This window comes from Somniosus microcephalus, unplaced genomic scaffold (genome assembly GCF_052327205.1).
Source record: "Somniosus microcephalus isolate GS21.2 unplaced genomic scaffold, FLI_Smic_1.0 unresolved_chr8, whole genome shotgun sequence".
NCBI lineage: Eukaryota > Metazoa > Chordata > Chondrichthyes > Squaliformes > Somniosidae > Somniosus > Somniosus microcephalus.
This window is the reverse complement of record NW_028225186.1, coordinates 17,803,547-17,820,990: the sequence shown is the minus strand read 5'-3', so window position 1 is coordinate 17,820,990 and position 17,444 is coordinate 17,803,547. Positions and strand designations below refer to the sequence as shown.

Below are 17,444 nucleotides of genomic sequence, written 5' to 3'. Positions count from 1 at the left end.
GCCAGGTGTGTATGGGGTTTCAGTGTATCAGGATCCTGCTAGGTGTGTATGGGGTTTCACAGTGTATCAGGATCCTGCCAGGTGTGTATGGGGTTTCACAGTGTATCGGGATCCTGCCAGGTGTGTATGGGGTTTCAGTGTATCAGGATCCTGCCAGGTGTGTATGGGGTTTCACCGTGTATCAGGATCCTGCCAGGTGTGTATGGGGTTTCACCGTGTATCAGGATCCTGCCAGGTGTGTATGGGGTTTCACAGTGTATCAGGATCCTGCCAGGTGTGTATGGGGTTTCACCGTGTATCAGGATCCTGCCAGGTGTGTATGGGGTTTCACCGTGTATCAGGATCCTGCCAGGTGTGTATGGGGTTTCACCGTGTATCAGGATCCTGCCAGGTGTGTATGGGGTTTCACAGTGTATCAGGATCCTGCCAGGTGTGTATGGGGTTTCACCGTGTATCAGGATCCTGCCAGGTGTGTATGGGGTTTCACAGTGTATCAGGATCCTGCCAGGTGTGTATGGGGTTTCACAGTGTATCGGGATCCTGCCAGGTGTGTATGGGGTTTCGCAGTGTATCAGGATCCTGCCAGGTGTGTATGGGGTTTCACAGTGTATCGGGATCCTGCCAGGTGTGTGTGGGGTTTCGCAGTGTATCAGGATCCTGCCAGGTGTGTATGGGGTTTCACAGTGTATCAGGATCCTGCCAGGTGTGTATGGGGTTTCACAGTGTATCGGGATCCTGCCAGGTGTGTATCGGGATCCTGCCAGGTGTGTATGGGGTTTCACAGTGTATTGGGATCCTGCCAGGTGTGTATGGGGTTTCACAGTGTATCAGGATCCTGCCAGGTGTGTATGGGGTTTCACCGTGTATCAGGATCCTGCCAGGTGTGTATGGGGTTTCACAGTGTATCAGGATCCTGCCAGGTGTGTATGGGGTTTCACCGTGTATCAGGATCCTGCCAGGTGTGTATGGGGTTTCACAGTGTATCAGGATCCTGCCAGGTGTGTATGGGGTTTCACAGTGTATCAGGATCCTGCCAGGTGTGTATGGGGTTTCACCGTGTATCAGGATCCTGCCAGGTGTGTATGGGGTTTCACAGTGTATCAGGATCCTGCCAGGTGTGTATGGGGTTTCACAGTGTATCAGGATCCTGCCTGGTGTGTATGGGGTTTCACAGTGTATCAGGATCCTGCTAGGTGTGTATGGGGTTTCACAGTGTATCAGGATCCTGCCAGGTGTGTATGGGGTTTCACAGTGTATCAGGATCCTGCCAGGTGTGTATGGGGTTTCAGTGGATCAGGATCCTGCCAGGTGTGTATGGGGTTTCACAGTGTATCAGGATCCTGCCAGGTGTGTATGGGGTTTCACAGTGTATTAGGATCCTGCCAGGTGTGTATGGGGTTTCACAGTGTATCAGGATCCTGCCAGGTGTGTAAGGGGTTTCAGTGGATCAGGATCCTGCCAGGTGTGTATGGGGTTTCACAGTGTATCAGGATCCTGCCAGGTGTGTATGGGGTTTCACAGTGTATTAGGATCCTGCCAGGTGTGTATGGGGTTTCACAGTGTATCAGGATCCTGCCAGGTGTGTATGGGGTTTCACAGTCTATCAGGATCCTGCCAGGTGTGTGTGGGGTTTCACAGTGTATCGGGATCCTGCCAGGTGTGTGTGGGGTTTCACAGTGTATCAGGATCCTGCCAGGTGTGTATGGGGTTTCACAGTGTATCAGGATCCTGCCAGGTGTGTATGGGGTTTCACACTGTATCAGGATCCTGCCAGGTGTGTATGGGGTTTCACAGTGTATCAGGATCCTGCCTGGTGTGTGTGGGGTTTCACCGTGTATCAGGATCCTGCCAGGTGTGTATGGGGTTTAACAGTGTATCACGATCCTGCCAGATGTGTATGGGGTTTCACAGTGTATCGGGATCCTGCCAGGTGTGTGTGGGGTTTCAGAGTGTATCAGGATCCTGCCAGGTGTGTATATGGTTCCTGTGGTGATTATTCTTTATGTTTAGTAAGAAATATTGTGATTGGTTGTTTGTTTCCTGCCTTGGGATATATGCTGTAATCTCATTGGTAGTTGATGTCATGTGATTTGTGGTGGCCATCTTAAATTCAGTTCTTTCCAGCCTTTAGTTGGGACTGGGTGTTGAAGATGTGCTACTGGATTTTTAAGTTAATAAAGCCTAGATTAGAAAGGCAAATCTATTCTTTATTTCAATTTATTAACTTTATGTCAGAATGGAGCGATATCTTCAACCAGAACGATTCAATGCTGACCCTAATTCTGCAGGAGTGGATGATAAATGGAAACATTGGTAATGTACATTTAAAAACTTTTTGGGCGTGTTGGATCAAGAGTCTCTAAATAAGCTGAATATGCTGATCAACTACATTGCTCCGGATGTGTATAAGTATATTTTGGACTGTAAAACTTACGAAGTGGCTATTTCTACATTGGAAAAGATTTTTGTTAAACCAAAGAATGAGGTATTTGCACGTCACCTTCTATCTGCCCGTAGGCAGCAGGTGGGAGAATCTTTGGATACTTATTTACAAACACTTCGGTGCCTTAGTGTTAACTGTAATTATAAGGCCGTGACGGCTGAAGAATATAAGGAAGAATCGGTACGGGATGCTTTTATTAATGGATTACTGTCTAGATCAATTTGTCAGCGGCTGTTAGAAAATAAGACTTTGGACCTTAAGAGTGCTTTTGAGCAAGCTTCTACATTGGATGTGGCTCAGAGAAGTTCAGATTCTTATGCTCTTTTTAATCAGCCTGTGACTGTGGTTTCGGCAGTTCCGGATGAAAAGGAATTATGTGGACTTAATAGGAGTGGTTTACTAGATTCTGAAACAGTTTCTACTTCAGCGGCTGTTGCCTCTAGGATTCAGAAGTGTTATTTTTGTGGGAACGTCCGGCACCCTCGTCTGAAGTGTCCTGCTCGGGAGGCTGTGTGTAGTAAATGTGGCAAGAGAGGTCATTACGCACGTGTGTGTAAATCATCAGGTTCAATTACCTCCTCTGTGATTATTCAGCCTTTAGATAGGGTGTTTATTGCATCAATTTCTGCTGCATTTGCTCATGGCCTAAACAAAGCTATAGTTACGGCCCAAGTTAATGGGTTGGAAGTGAAGGCCCTTATAGATACGGGCAGTACTGAGAGTTTTATAAGTCTTCAGTTTGCAAAGGAGAAGCATTTGAAAATTTCGCCTGTTTCCTATCAGGTGTGTATGGCTCAGACGACTCTCACTTCACAAGTAGCTGGTTGTTGCCTTGTGAAATTGATTCTTCTAGGTAATACGTATACTGATATACGCCTATCTGTTTTGCCTAATCTCTGTGCGGATATTTTGATTGGTCATGATGTGCTTCAGTTACACGAGAGTCTCAGTCTTTCATTTGGAGGGACTAAGCCACCTTTATCTATTTGTGGATTAACCTCTTTCTCCATTTCTCCATTATCACTTTTTTCCAATTTGATGCCGGATTGTAAGCCAATTGCTACCAAGTCAAGAAGGTATAGCAGTCAGGATAGAGAATTTATTAATTCTGAAGTTCAACGTCTCTTATTGGAAGGAATCATTGAACCTAGTTGTTCGCCTTGGCAAGCACAGGTAGTTGTCACGACTAACGAGAGACATAAGAAACGAATGGTGATAGACTATTCCCAAACTATTAATATGTATACTCAATTAGATGCGTACCCTTTGCCTAAGATTGATGAGCTTATCAATAAAGTATCTCAGTATAAGGTTTTTAGCACTATTGCCCTAAAGAGTGCTTATCATCAGATTCCTATTGTTAAGAAGGATCAACCATATACGGCCTTTGAGGCTGGTGGAAAGCTGTATCAGTTTTGCCGAATACCATTTGGTGTTACTAATGGTGTTGCTTGTTTTCAACGGGCAATGGATGCTTTTATAAGTGATAACTCTCTCTCTGACACCTTTTCATATTTAGATGACATCACGGTGTGTGGCAAATCAAGGGTGGAGCATGATTCTAATTTAGAAAGATTCCTTCAAGCTGCGGAAAAAGTTGGTTTAACTTTCAATAAAGAGAAGTGTACCTTTTCGACCACTGAGGTAAATCTACTGGGGTACATTATCTCGGGAAACAAGATTAAACCAGACCCAGAACGTCTGCGACCATTGATTGATTTACCTTGTCCTACTAATTGGAAGGCTTTGCAACGAGTTGTTGGACTGTTTTCTTACTATTCTAATTGGATTGCAAATTTTTCACAGAAGATCCGGCCTCTTATTTGGGTTACGACATAGCCTCTATCATGGGAGGCCAGGACGTGTTTTGATAATTTTAAAAAGGATATCCTTGGAGCAGTTGTGCATTCTATTGATGAGCAGGTTCCTTTTGTGATTGAGACGGACGCTTCTGATTTTGCAATTGGGGCTACTCTGAACCAAAATGGAAGACCTGTGGCCTTTTTCTCACGTACCTTGAACAATAGTGAAAAAAGGCATTCTTCAATAGAGAAAGAGGCGTATGCAATAGTAGAAGCACTGTGTAAATGGAGACATTATTTATCGGGGCGACATTTTACGTTGGTAACTGATCAAAAGTCGGTGTCCTTTATGTTTGATGTCAAACATTTTGGAAAGATTAAGAATGATAAAATGAGGTGGAGGATTGAGTTGGCATGTTACCATTTTGATATAGTTTATCGTCCGGGGAAGGACAATGTTGCTGCTGATGCGCTGTCGAGGGCTTATTGTTCTGTGATTCACGGAGATACGCTTATTAATCTTCACAATGCCTTATGCCATCCTGGGGTTACGAGGATGATACACTTCGTACACAGTAAGAATTTGCCCTTTTCAGTTGAAGACATCAAGCGGATGACTTCATCATGTTCTATCTGTGCTCGGTGTAAACCGAATTTCTTTAAGCCTCAACGAGTTCATCTTATAAAGGCTACTTCTCCTTTTGAACGTTTGAGCGTCGATTTCAAGGGGCCTCTTCCTTCAACTACTCAAAACTGATATATATTTACTGTTGTGGATGAGTTTTCAAGGTTCCCTTTTGCTTTTCCTTGCGCAGATGTATCAGCTGCTACAGTTATCAAATGTCTGACTCAACTTTTTGTCATCTTTGGGATGCCTGCGTATATCCCTTCGGATCAGGGAAGTTCTTTTATGTCTTCCCAGTTGAAGGAATACCTTCAGAGTCGGGGAATTTCTACTAGCAGAACTACCCCGTATAATCCCCAGGGTAATGGACAGTGCGAACGATACAATGGGGTGATCTGGAAGGCAGTTATGTTGGCTTTGACATCCCGGAACCTTAAGAATACACAGTGGGAAATGGTACTGCCTGATGCCCTGCATTCCATTAGATCATTGCTTTCAACGGCTACTAATGTGACCCCCCATGAAAGGCTCTTTAACTATCCGCGGAGATCTACTACGGGATATTCGGTACCTTCATGGCTTACTATGCAGGGACCTGTGCTGCTTCGACGCCATGTTAGATTGTCAAAATATGATCCTTTAGTGGAGGAGGTGGAGCTGTTGGAGGCAAATTCCCAATATGCTCATATTCGATTCGAAGATGGGAAAGAAAGTACCGTTTCAATTAAAGACTTGGCTCCTTGTGGTGGCCAGCCCTCTTCTGAGGATATTAACAATAGTCATGATTCAGATAATGTGGATGCTGTTACAGATACTACGAATATTTCCAATCCGACTGCAGATAATTATACTTCTATTAGTCAGCCCTCGATGGATGTTCATGACCGTCCCAGTTTACCTCCTGATGGGATTTCTAATCCGGAAACCGTTGAAAATCGGGATATGGATAGCCTTCCTGCAGAAGATACTTCTGTGTCTCCTGGTGTGGGAGGGCAAGGAATTTCACCAAGGTTGAGAAGGTCGACACGAACAAGATATCCGGTCGACCGATTGAAAATGGACTTTTAAATTGATAGTAATGTTTTAAAATTGTTGAAATATTATATTATATTGTTTTAGTTAAGAGATACTTAATACTTATGTGCAATGTTACTATTTGTTGTTGCTCACTTAGTATTGTGTCATGTTGAATAGTTTTATTTTGTCTGTGCATAGTTTTAGTTGTAAATAATTAATTATAAATTGTAAAGGTTATTTAGGTTGGAGTATATTTTAAAAGGAGGGGCGAATGTGGTGATTATTCTATGTTTAGTAAGAAGTATTGTGATTGGTTGTTTGTTTCCTGCCTTGGGATATATCCTGTAATCTCATTGGTAGTTGATGTCATGTGATTTGTGGTGGCCATCTTAAATTCAGTTCTTTCCAGCCTTTAGTTGGGACTGGGTGTTGAAGATGTGCTACTGGATTTTTAAGTTAATAAAGCCTAGATTAGAAAAGCAAATCTATTCTTTATTTCAGTACCACAGTGTATCAGGATCCTGCAGGTGTGTATGGTGTTTCAGTGTATCAGGATCCTGCCAAGTGTGTATATGGTTCCACAGTGTATCAGGATCCTGCCAGGTGTGTATGGGGTTTCTCAGTGTATCGGGATCCTGCCAGGTGTGTGGGGGATTTCGCAGTGTATCAGGATCCTGCCAGGTGTGTGTGGGGATTCACAGTGTATCAGGATCCTGCCAGGTGTGTATGGGGTTTCACAGTGTATCAGGATCCTGCCAGGTGTGTATGGGGTTTCACAGTGTATCAGGATCCTGCCAGGTGTAGGCAATGTGCAGTTGGATTAACTGGAGCATACAAGACCTGCAAATTTACCAATAATTCAAAAATCGGCTTTATTTGTAAATTGAATCTATGCAGAACTTTTGTGGATTAATCACGAATCCAAATAATGTTCAATCCTATTCCCTGAGCCTTGGACCTTCTCATTCACAGATTCTGACAACATTTAAACAAATCAGCTCCAGTCAAATATTTGGATTCTATAGTGAAATAAACAGTTTGAAACCTCCATTTCATCACTTACCTCTCAGGTGACTGGGTACTTCGGATAAACCTCGTGCGATGTTCATGTAATCAAATGGTTCAGAACCTGTTTAAATCAATTAGCGTTCATGAAATCAGATCTGTGTAATATTATAGTAAAATCCTGTTTGAATGTGAAATTGAATTCAGCGTGTGATTTTACCGTACCAAGTTCCTGTATTTCTTTCAGTATTTTGTCCAGCTTTGGTACCCCATGGCGCATTTTCACAAAGGATTCCCACATCACCCTTCGGGCCCGAGAGCCTTTCTCCATCACCAGAGTTAGGAGAAGTTTGGAACTGTCTGCCTGGTTTCCCTTCTCTGCGAGCTCAGTGACTTCCTGTAAAGAATAGTAATGAATGAATTGAGGAGCTGAGTGAAATATAAACACCGAGAATGAGAAGGAAAGGATCTGCTCAGTGATGGGATCTCCCAGTTGTTGAGCACAGGAAGCAGTCACTGTGCCGGGTTCTGATCCATTCTGAACATGGGCTGAATATTCTGTAAACATCTTGATTCAGTCATTAATGGCAAAGAAATTTGATGAATTATAGTTCTCGGAGAGTGAGGAATCACTGAGAAGCTGCAGCAGTTTTAACGTGATTATTTGTCTCTGTCCTTCAGTGTCCAACATGACATCAGATTACTGACTGACAATATGATAGACTCCTTTCTCTCAGTTTTTCCTGCTGCTGCACTTTGTGATTTCCTGAGAAATAAAAAAGCAGCGAGTCAGAACTCTAGTGGCAGGGAAGGAACAAATCTGAAGTGAAAGAAACAGCTAGAAAACTGCCTGAGAAATTACACTGACTAACCGAAACAATCACTGTTGGTGTAGGGCTGGAGAATCGACCAATAAAAATAATGAAAAATCTAATCGCTTTCCCCCCCGGTAATTGAAATGTCCGACACCCGTTATTTTACACATCCGCTGCCGGTATGAAACCTCGGTAACCGGGAACAGATATCCAGCAATGGGGTTGGTGTAGTCAGGACTTTCATCATCAAAGATTACATTTATATAACACCTTTAATGCAGAAAAGAAAGCGTCGAAAGGTACTTCACAGAGGTGCAATCAGACAATGGACACAGAGATGATGAGACGTCGAGAACGATAGCCTGTTGGTTATGTTACTGGACAAGTAATCCTGAGATAACGGTCCAAATATCATCGTGGACGTTTCATGAATTTGAATTCAAATTTGAAACATTTCAAAACAAAAAGCTGATATTAGTAAAGATTGTCGTAAAACCCAATGCCCTTTACACCTGGTCTATACGTGACTCCAGTCCTTCACCAATGTGATGGCCTCTGAAATGGCCTAGAAAGCCTCTTGAAAGAAGGATACAGAAGAATAAAACTGGGCGGACCGCTCGGCTTCTGCATTGGATTCGGACACGGCGCAGGAACACCCAGCTCAGTCAACCCTGCCAATCCCTCCTCACTAATTCCTGGGGACTGGTGCCAAGTAGGGAGAAGTGGACCACACATTAGTCAAGCAACTGTGTGACGTAGTGATACATTTAAAATCATAGTTATTAGGCAAAGTCCCAGGTACCTCCATCAGCAGTCATCGGACAGGACAGACCCACCAGTGGTGGGGCGCAGTGATGTACCCTCAGATGCAAGTGTCCTTCGTGTCATTAACATTGACTCCAGAGCCAAGGAAATCTCATGCCTTCAGGTCAAACATGGGCAAGGAAACCTCCTGCTGATTACCACCTACCGCCCTCCCTCAGCCGATGAATCAGTGCTCCTCCATTTTGAACACAACTTGGAGGAAGCACTAAAGGTGACAAAAGTTCCAGAATGTACAGGTGGTGTGAGATTTAGTGCAGAGTTCCCCCGCATTTCAGTATCAAGAAACAAATGAATGAACTGGGCACAGCAAATGCTAAAGGTCCCGTCAATATTCTGGCTGTGGTGTTGAAGATCTGTGCTTTGGAACTAACCGCACATCTAGTGAAGTTGTTCCAGTATATCCACATCACTGGAATCTGCCCGACAATGTAAAGAGTTGTCCAGGTATGTCCTGTTCACAAAGAGCAGGACAAATCCAACCCGATCAATTACCGCCCTATCAGCCTGCTCGCAAATCATCAAAGTGTTGGAAGGAGTTATAAACACTGCTATCAAGCAGCACTTCGTCACAAATAAGCTGCTCACCGAGGCTCAATTTGAGTTCCACCAGGACCAATCGACTCCAAACAAAGGACCAAAGAACTGAATTCCAGCTGTGAGGTGACAGTGACTGTGCTTGACATCAAGGCAGTGTTCGACATGTGTGGCACCATGGAGTGTGGTTATTGGAGGAGAATCATCTCAGCACCAGGACATCACTGCAGGAGCTCCTCGGGGCAGTGTTCGACATGTGTGGCACCATGGAGTGTGGTTATTGGAGGTGAATCGTCTCAGCACCCGGACATCACTGCAGGAGATCCTCGGGACAGTGTTCAACACCATGGAGTGTGGTTATTGGAGAATCATCTCAGCACCAGGACATCACTGCAGGAGCTCCTCGGGGCAGTGTTCGACGTGTGTGGCACCATGGAGTGTGGTTATTGGAGGAGAATCGTCTCAGCACCAGGACATCACTGCAGGAGCTCCTCGGGACAGTGTTCGACATGTGTGGCACCATGGAGTGTGGTTATTGGAGGAGAATCGTCTCAGCACCAGGACATCACTGCAGGAGCTCCTCGGGGCAGTGTTCGACATGTGTGGCACCATGGAGTGTGGTTATTGGAGGAGAATCGTCTCAGCACCAGGACATCACTGCAGGAGATCCTCGGGGCAGTGTTCGTCGTGTGTGGCACCATGGAGTGTGGTTATTGGAGCATCGTCTCAGCACCAGGACATCACTGCAGGAGTTCCTCGGGGCAGTGTTCGTCGTGTGTGGCACCATGGAGTGTGGTTATTGGAGCATCGTCTCAGCACCAGGACATCACTGCAGGAGCTCCTCGGGGCAGTGTTCGACATGTGTGGCACCATGGAGTGTGGTTATTGGAGGAGAATCGTCTCAGCACCAGGACATCACTGCAGGAGATCCTCGGGGCAGTGTTCGTCGTGTGTGGCACCATGGAGTGTGGTTATTGGTGCATCGTCTCAGCACCAGGACATCACTGCAGGAGATCCTCGGGACAGTGTTCGACGTGTGTGACACCATGGAGTGTGGTTATTGGAGCATCGTCTCAGCACCAGGACATCACTGCAGGAGTTCCTCGGGGCAGAGTCTTTGGACTAACCACTTCAGCTGCTTTGCCAATTACCTTCCCTCCATCATAAAGCCAAGAGTGGGGATGTTCTCTGATGATTGCAGTGTTCAGCTCCATTTTCAATTAGTCAGATAATGAAGCAGCCTGTGCTCGAATGCAGCAAGTCCTGGACAAAATCTAGACTTGGGCAGACAAGTGGCAAGTAACATTTGCACCCCACAAGTGACAGGCAATGCCCATCTCTCACAGGAGAGTCCAACCATGTCCCTTTGTCATTCACTGGCATTGCCATCGTCAAATCCCTACCATTGACTAGCCACAAAAAACTCGTGGCTGCTAGAGCAGGTAAGAGGCTGGGTATTCTGTGGCGAGTGGCTCAACTCCCGGCCACCCAGGAGCCTCTCCTGCACCTATAGGTACAACTGCGGCGTGTGATGGAAAACTCGCCACTTGCCTGGATAGATGCTGCTGCAACAACACTCAAGAAGCTCCCCGCAATCCAGGACAGAGAAATACGCTTCATCAGCAGCCCACCCACCACCTTAAACATCCAATCCCTCCACCAACGGTGCACCATCACTGCAGTGTGTGCTGTTTACAGAAAGAACTGCAGCAGTTCGCCAAGGCTTCTTTGACAGCACCTCTCAAACCCGCGCCCTCTGCCACCTAGGACAAGAGCAGCATCCGCATGGAAACTCCACCACCTCCAAGTTCCACTTCAAGTAACATACGATCCTGACTTGAACATGTATCGCCGTTCCTTCATCCTCAGTGTAAATTAGAGCCAAAACACCCAGCGCCCTCTACAGAGGGAACAGGAGAAGCGACTATGTTTCCATAACCAATCAACTTAAAGAATCCTTACGCAAAGTCTGAACCAGGAAGTCTTAGTTAGAATATAGAATGCAATGTCAAATCACATTCAGGAAGTGAAATAAAGAGAGGGAAAGAAAGATTGGATTCAGAATGCTTCTCACTGAAACATACAACGTTCTTACAGGGCTTGACAGGGTAAATCTTCATTAAGATTGAGTGTGAAGTAGTTGACTCAGAGACTAAGGTCCTGAATTTAAATAAAGGAAACTATGATGGTATGAGGTGTCAGTTGGCTAGGATGGATTGGGGAATGTTACTTAAAGGGTTGATGGTGGATAGGCAATAGCAAACATTCAAAGACCGCATGGATGAACTACAGAATTTGTTCATCCCTTTTTGGCATAAAAATAAAACAAAAAAGGTGACTCAACCGTGGGAAATTAGGGATAGCATAAGATCCAAGGAGAGGGCATATAAATTGGCCAGAAAGAGCTGCAAACCTGAGGATTGGGAGCAGTTTAGGATTCAGCAAAGGAGGACAAAGGGATTAATTAAGAGGGGGAAGATAGAATATGAAAGTAAGCTTGCAGGGAACATAAAAACTGACTGTAAAAGCTTCTATAGATATGTGAAGAAAAAATGATTGGTGAAGTCAAGTGTAGGTCCCTTGCAGTCAGAATCAGGGGAATTTATAATGGGGAACAAAGAAATGGCTGACCAATTCAATACATACTTTGGTTCTGTCTTCACAAAGGAGGACACAAATAAACTCCGATATGTCGGGGAACATAGGGTCTAATGAGAGGGAGGAATTGAATTAAATCAGCATTTGTAGGGAAATGGTGTTAGGGAAATTGATGGGATTGAAGGCTGATAAATCTACATCCTAAGGTACTTAAGGAAGTGGCCCTAGAAATAGTAGATGCATTGCTGGTCATCTTCCAAAATTCTATAGGCTCTGGAACAGTTCCCATGGATTGGAGGGTAGCTAATGTAACCCCACTATTTAAAAAAGGTGGTAGAGAGAAAATGGGGACTTATAGACCGGTAAGCCGGACATCGGTAGTGGGGAAAATGCTAGAGTCCATTATAAAAGATGTAATAGCAGAGCACTTAGAAAACAGTGACGGGATCGGACAAAGTCAACATGGATTTACAAACGGTAAATCATGCTTGACTAATCTACTGGAATTTTTTGAGGATGTAACTGGTAGAATAGATAAGGGAGAACCAGTGGATGCAGTATATTTGGACTTTCAGAAGGTTTTCGATAAGGTCCCGCATAAGAGATTAGCGTGCAAAGTTAAGGCACTTGGGATTGGGGGTAAGGTACTGACTTGTATAGAGAACTGGTTGGCAGACAGGAACAAAGTGTTGGAATAAATGTGTCTTTTTCCAAGTGGCAGGCAGGGACTAGTGGGGTACCACAGGGATCGGTCCTAGGACCCCAGCTATTCACAATATATGTTAATGATCTGGACGAGGGAGCTAGATGTAATATCTCCAAGTTTGCAGATGACACAAAGCTGGGTGGGCGTGTGTGCTGTGAGGAAGATGCACAGATAATCCATTATGATTTGGACAGGTTGTGTGATTATTCTGCATTTGCCATGCATCTGCCCAATGTGGATGAATGAAAGGTTATCCACTTTGGTGGCAAAAACAGGAAGACAGATTATCTGAACGGCAATAGATTGAGAAAAGGGGAAGTGCAACATGACCTGGGTGTCCTTGTGCACCAGTCGCGGAAGGTAAGCATGCAGGTGCAGCCAGTGTTTAAGAAGGCAAGTGGTATGCTAGTCATAGAGTCATAGAGTAATACAGCACGGATAGAGGCCCTTCGGCCCATCGTGTCCGCGCCGGCCATCAAGCCCTGTCTAATCTAATCCCATATTCCAGCATTTGGTCCGTAGCCTTGTATGCTATGGCATTTCAAGTGCACATCCAAATGCTTCTTAAATGTTGTGAGGGTTTCTGCCTCCACAACCCTTTCAGGCAGTGAGTTCCAGACTCCAACCACCCTCTGGGTGAAAAAGTTCTTTCTCAAATCCCCTCTAAACCTCCCGCCCTTTACCTTGAATCTATGCCCCCTAGTTATTGACCCCTCTACTAAGGGAAAAAGCTCCTCAGCATCCATCCTATCTATGCCCCTCATAATTTTGTACACCTCAATCATGTCCCCCCTCAGCCTCCTCTGCTCCAAGGAAAACAAACCCAATCTGCCCAGTCTCTCTTCATAGCTGAAGCGCTCCAGCCCTGGTAACATCCTGGTGAACCTCCTCTGCACCCTCTCTAACGCGATCACATCCTTCCTGTAGTGTGGCGACCAGAACTGCACACAGTATTCCAGCTGTGGCCTAACCAGTGTTTTATACAGCTCCATCATAACCTCCTTGCTCTTATATTCAATGCCTCGGCTAATGAAGGCAAGTATCCCATATGCCTTTTTTACCACCTTATCCACCTGTTCCGCCGCCTTCAGGGATCTGTGTACTTGCACACCCAGATCCCTCTGACCCTCCGTCTTGCCTAGGGTCTTTCCATTCATTGTGTATTCCTTTGCCTTGTTAGTCCCCCCAAAGTGCATCACCTCGCACTTTTCCGGGTTAAATTCCATTTGCCACTGTTCCGCCCATCTGACCAACCCATCTATATCGTCCTGCAGACTGAGGCTACCCTCCTCGCTATTTACCACCCTACCAATTTTTGTATCATCCGCGAACTTACTGATCATACCCTTTACATTCATATCCAAGTCATTAATGTAGACCACAAACAGCAAGGGAACCAGCACCGATCCCTGTGGTACCCCACTGGCCACAGGCTTCCAGTCACAAAAACAACCTTCGACCATCACCCTCTGCCTTCTGCCACTAAGCCAGTTTTGTATCCAATGTGCCAAGGCACCCTGGATTCCATGGGCTCTTACCTTCTTGACCAGTCTCCTGTGCGGGACTTTATCGAAGGCCTTACTGAAATCCATGTATACCACATCCACTGCGTTACCCTCATCCACACACCTAGTCACCCCCTCAAAAAATTCAATCAAATTAGTCAGACATGATCTTCCCTTGACAAAGCCATGTTGACTATCCCTGATTAATCCTTGCCTCCCCAAGTGGAGACAAATTTTGTCCCTCAGGATTTTTTCCAATAATTTTCCTACCACTGATGTTAGGCTCACTGGCCTGTAGTTCGGCTCACTGGCCTGTAGTTCCCCGGTTTTTCCCTACTACCCTTCTTGAATAATGGTACTACATTAGCGGTTCTCCAGTCCTCTGGCACATCCCCTGTGGCCAGAGAGGTCCTGAATATATGTGTTAGAGCCCCCGCAATCTCCTCCTTTGCCTCACACAGCAGCCTGGGATACATTTCATCCGGGCCTGGGGATTTATCCATTTTTAGGCCAGCTAAAACCGCCAATACCTCCTCCCTCTCGATGTTAATATGTTCGAGCATATCACAGTCCCCCCGCCCTATTTCTATGTCTACATCGTCCTTCTCCATAGTGAAAACAGATGCAAAAAATTCATTTAGAACCCCTCCTACATCTTCCGGCTCCACACACAGATTGCCACTTTTGTCCCAAATGGGCCCTATTTTTTCCCTAGTTATCCTCTTACCCTTAATATACTTATAAAACATCTTCGGATTTTCCTTTATTTTGCTCGCCAGTGTTATTTCATGGCCCCTCCCTGATCTCCTAATTTCTTTTTTAAGTATCCCCCTGCACTTTTTGTACTCCTCTAGGGCTTCCTCCGTCTTTAGCCTTTTGTATCTACCAAAAGCCCTCCTTTTTTTCCTAATCCATTCTCGTATATCCCCTGACATCCAAGGTTCCCTGTGGTTTTTGGAACCACCCTTGACCTTTGCGGGAACATGTTGCCATTGTATGATCTCAATCTCCCTTCTGAAAGCCTCCCATTGCTCCGATGCGGATTTTCCCATAAGTAGCTGATCCCAGTCCATTTTGGCCAGATCCTGCCTTATCCTATTAAAATCGGCCTTCCCCCAATTTAGAACCTTTATTTCCGGCCCATCCCTGTCCTTTTCCATGACCACCTTAAATCTTACCATATTATGGTCACTATCACCAAAGTGCTCACCTACTAGCACTTTCTCCACTTGGCCGGCCACATTCCCTAGAATTAGGTCCAGTACCGCCCCCTCTCTTGTAGGACTTTCTACATGCTGGCTCAAAAAGCTCTCCTGGATGCACTTTAAGAATTCTACACCCTCTGAGCCTTTCACACTCTGACTATCCCAGTTAATATTGGGGAAGTTGAAATCCCCCATTATTACCCTATTATTTGCACATTTCTCTGAGATTTGCCTACATATCTGTTCCTCTATCTCCCCCTGACTGTTTGGAGGCCTATAGTACACTCCCAGCAAAGTGCTTGCCCCCTTTTTGTTTTTAAGCTCCACCCATATGGCCTCATTAGAGGACACTGCTAATATATCATCCCTCCTTACTGCAGTAATAGACTCCTTAATTAATATTGCGACACCCCCTCCTCTTATACCTCCCCCTCTGTCTTGCCTGAAGATTCTGTACCCCGGAATATTGAGCTGCCAGTCTTGCCCTTCCCTCAACCATGTCTCCGTGATAGCAACAATATCATACTCCCATGTGTTTATCAACACCTTCAGTTCATCCACCTTATTTGCAAGACTCCTTGCATTAAAATAGATGCCATCCAGCCTTGCCCTCATATATTTGCCCTGTCTACCAAGCTGACTTGTTTTTTTCTCTATAATTGGCAGCACATCCCCCCCTATTTCAGCTCCCCTCTGTATCCCATCCCCCTGCCAAGTTAGTTTAAACCCCCCCCAACAGTGCTAGCAAACCTCCCCGCAAGGATATTTGTCCCGCTCTGGTTCAGGTGCAACCCGTCTGACTTGTACAAGTCCCACCTTTCCCAGAAGCAGGCCCAGTGATCCAGGAAAGTAAAACCCTCCCCCCTACACCAACTCTTTAGCCACGCATTCATCTGCTCTATCCTCCCATTCCTATACTTACTAGCACGTGGCACTGGGAGTAATCCAGAGATTACAACCTTTGAGGTCCTGCTCTTTAATCTGTTACCTAGCTCCCTAAATTCTTGATGCAGGACCTCATCCCTCTTTTTACCTATGTCGTTGGTACCAATGTGGACCACGACCACTGGCTGTTCACCCTCCCCCTCCAGAATGCCCTGCAGCCGCTCAGTGACATCCTTGACCCTGGCACCAGGGAGGCAACAAACCATCCTGGATTCACGTCTACGGCCACAGAAACGCCTATCTGTTCCCCTTACTATAGAATCCCCTACCACTATTGCTCTCCCACTCTTTTTCCCCCCTTCCTGGGCAGCAGGAGCACCCCCAGTGCCAGGAAGTTGGCTGCTGCTGCCTTCCCCTGGTGAGTCATCCCCCTCAACAGTATCCAAAGCGGTATACTTGTTTGAAAGGGGGATGTCCGCAGGGGTTCCCTGCACTACCTGCCTGCCTTTGTTGCTCCGCCTGATGGTCACCCCCTGTGCTGCCCTACCCTGAGGCGTGAACAACTCGCTAAACGTGCTATCCACGAGCCTCTCAGCATCGCGCATGTTGGCCTTCGTAGGGAGAGGATTAGAGTACAGGAGCAAGAATGTCTTGCAGCATTTGTACAGGGCCTTGGTGAGACCACATCTTGAGTATTGTGTGTAGTTTTGGTCGCCTTATCTGAGGAAGGATATTCTTGCAATGGAAGGAGTGCAGCAAAGATTCACCAGACTGATACTTGGGATGGCAGGAATGATGTATGAAGAGAGATTGGTTCAATTAGGCTTATACTCGCTGGAGTTTAGAAGAATGAGAGGGGATCTCATTGAAACTTATAAAATTCTGACAATACTGGACAGACTAGATGCAGGAAGGATGTTCCCGATGGCCGGGGAGTCCAGAACCAGGGGTCACAGTCTAAAGATAAGGGGTAAGCCATTTAGGACAGAGATCAGGAGGAATTTCTTCACCCAGAGTGGTGAACCTGTGGAATTCTCTGCCACAGAAGGCAGTTGAGGCCAATTCATTAAATATATTCAAGAAGGAGTTGGATATATTTCTTAAGGCTAAAGGGATCAAGGGATATGGGGAGAAGGCAGGGACAGGGTACTGAATGTGGATGATCAGCCATGATCTCATCGAATGGCAGAGCAGACTCGAAGGGATAAATGGGCTCCTGCTATTATTTCTTATCTTATGTTCAGAGGGAACGAAAAAAGTGACAAAGAAAAGGTACCAACATTATTGAATTTTTGTTTGTACAGCTCCAACAATGATTAAAATCTGAAGGAATGAGACTCCACAGGTGTAAAGGTTAATTTTCAGTGCAAGAGAGGTTGTCTGGCATCAGTTAAGACTGATCACGCCGTTAAACAAATAATTACACTGGAATAGGCAAGTCCTGACGTTTCCTGGTGAGTTTCCTGTGTATCTATCAGG

General features: G+C 45.5%; 1 protein-coding gene across 1 annotated transcript in view; it reads right to left on the bottom strand.

The window, feature by feature from the left end:
* Nucleotides 1-17,444, bottom strand: part of LOC147085604 (NACHT, LRR and PYD domains-containing protein 3-like) — a 62,620-nt gene that overhangs the window by 37,425 nt on the left and 7,751 nt on the right. The window contains exons 3-4 of the mRNA XM_085979151.1: nucleotides 7,118-7,289; nucleotides 6,951-7,016 (exon numbers count right to left, since the gene is read on the bottom strand). Of these exons, the coding sequence (XP_085835277.1) occupies nucleotides 6,951-7,016; nucleotides 7,118-7,289 (238 nt within the window). The remainder of the gene's footprint in view (nucleotides 1-6,950; nucleotides 7,017-7,117; nucleotides 7,290-17,444) is intronic.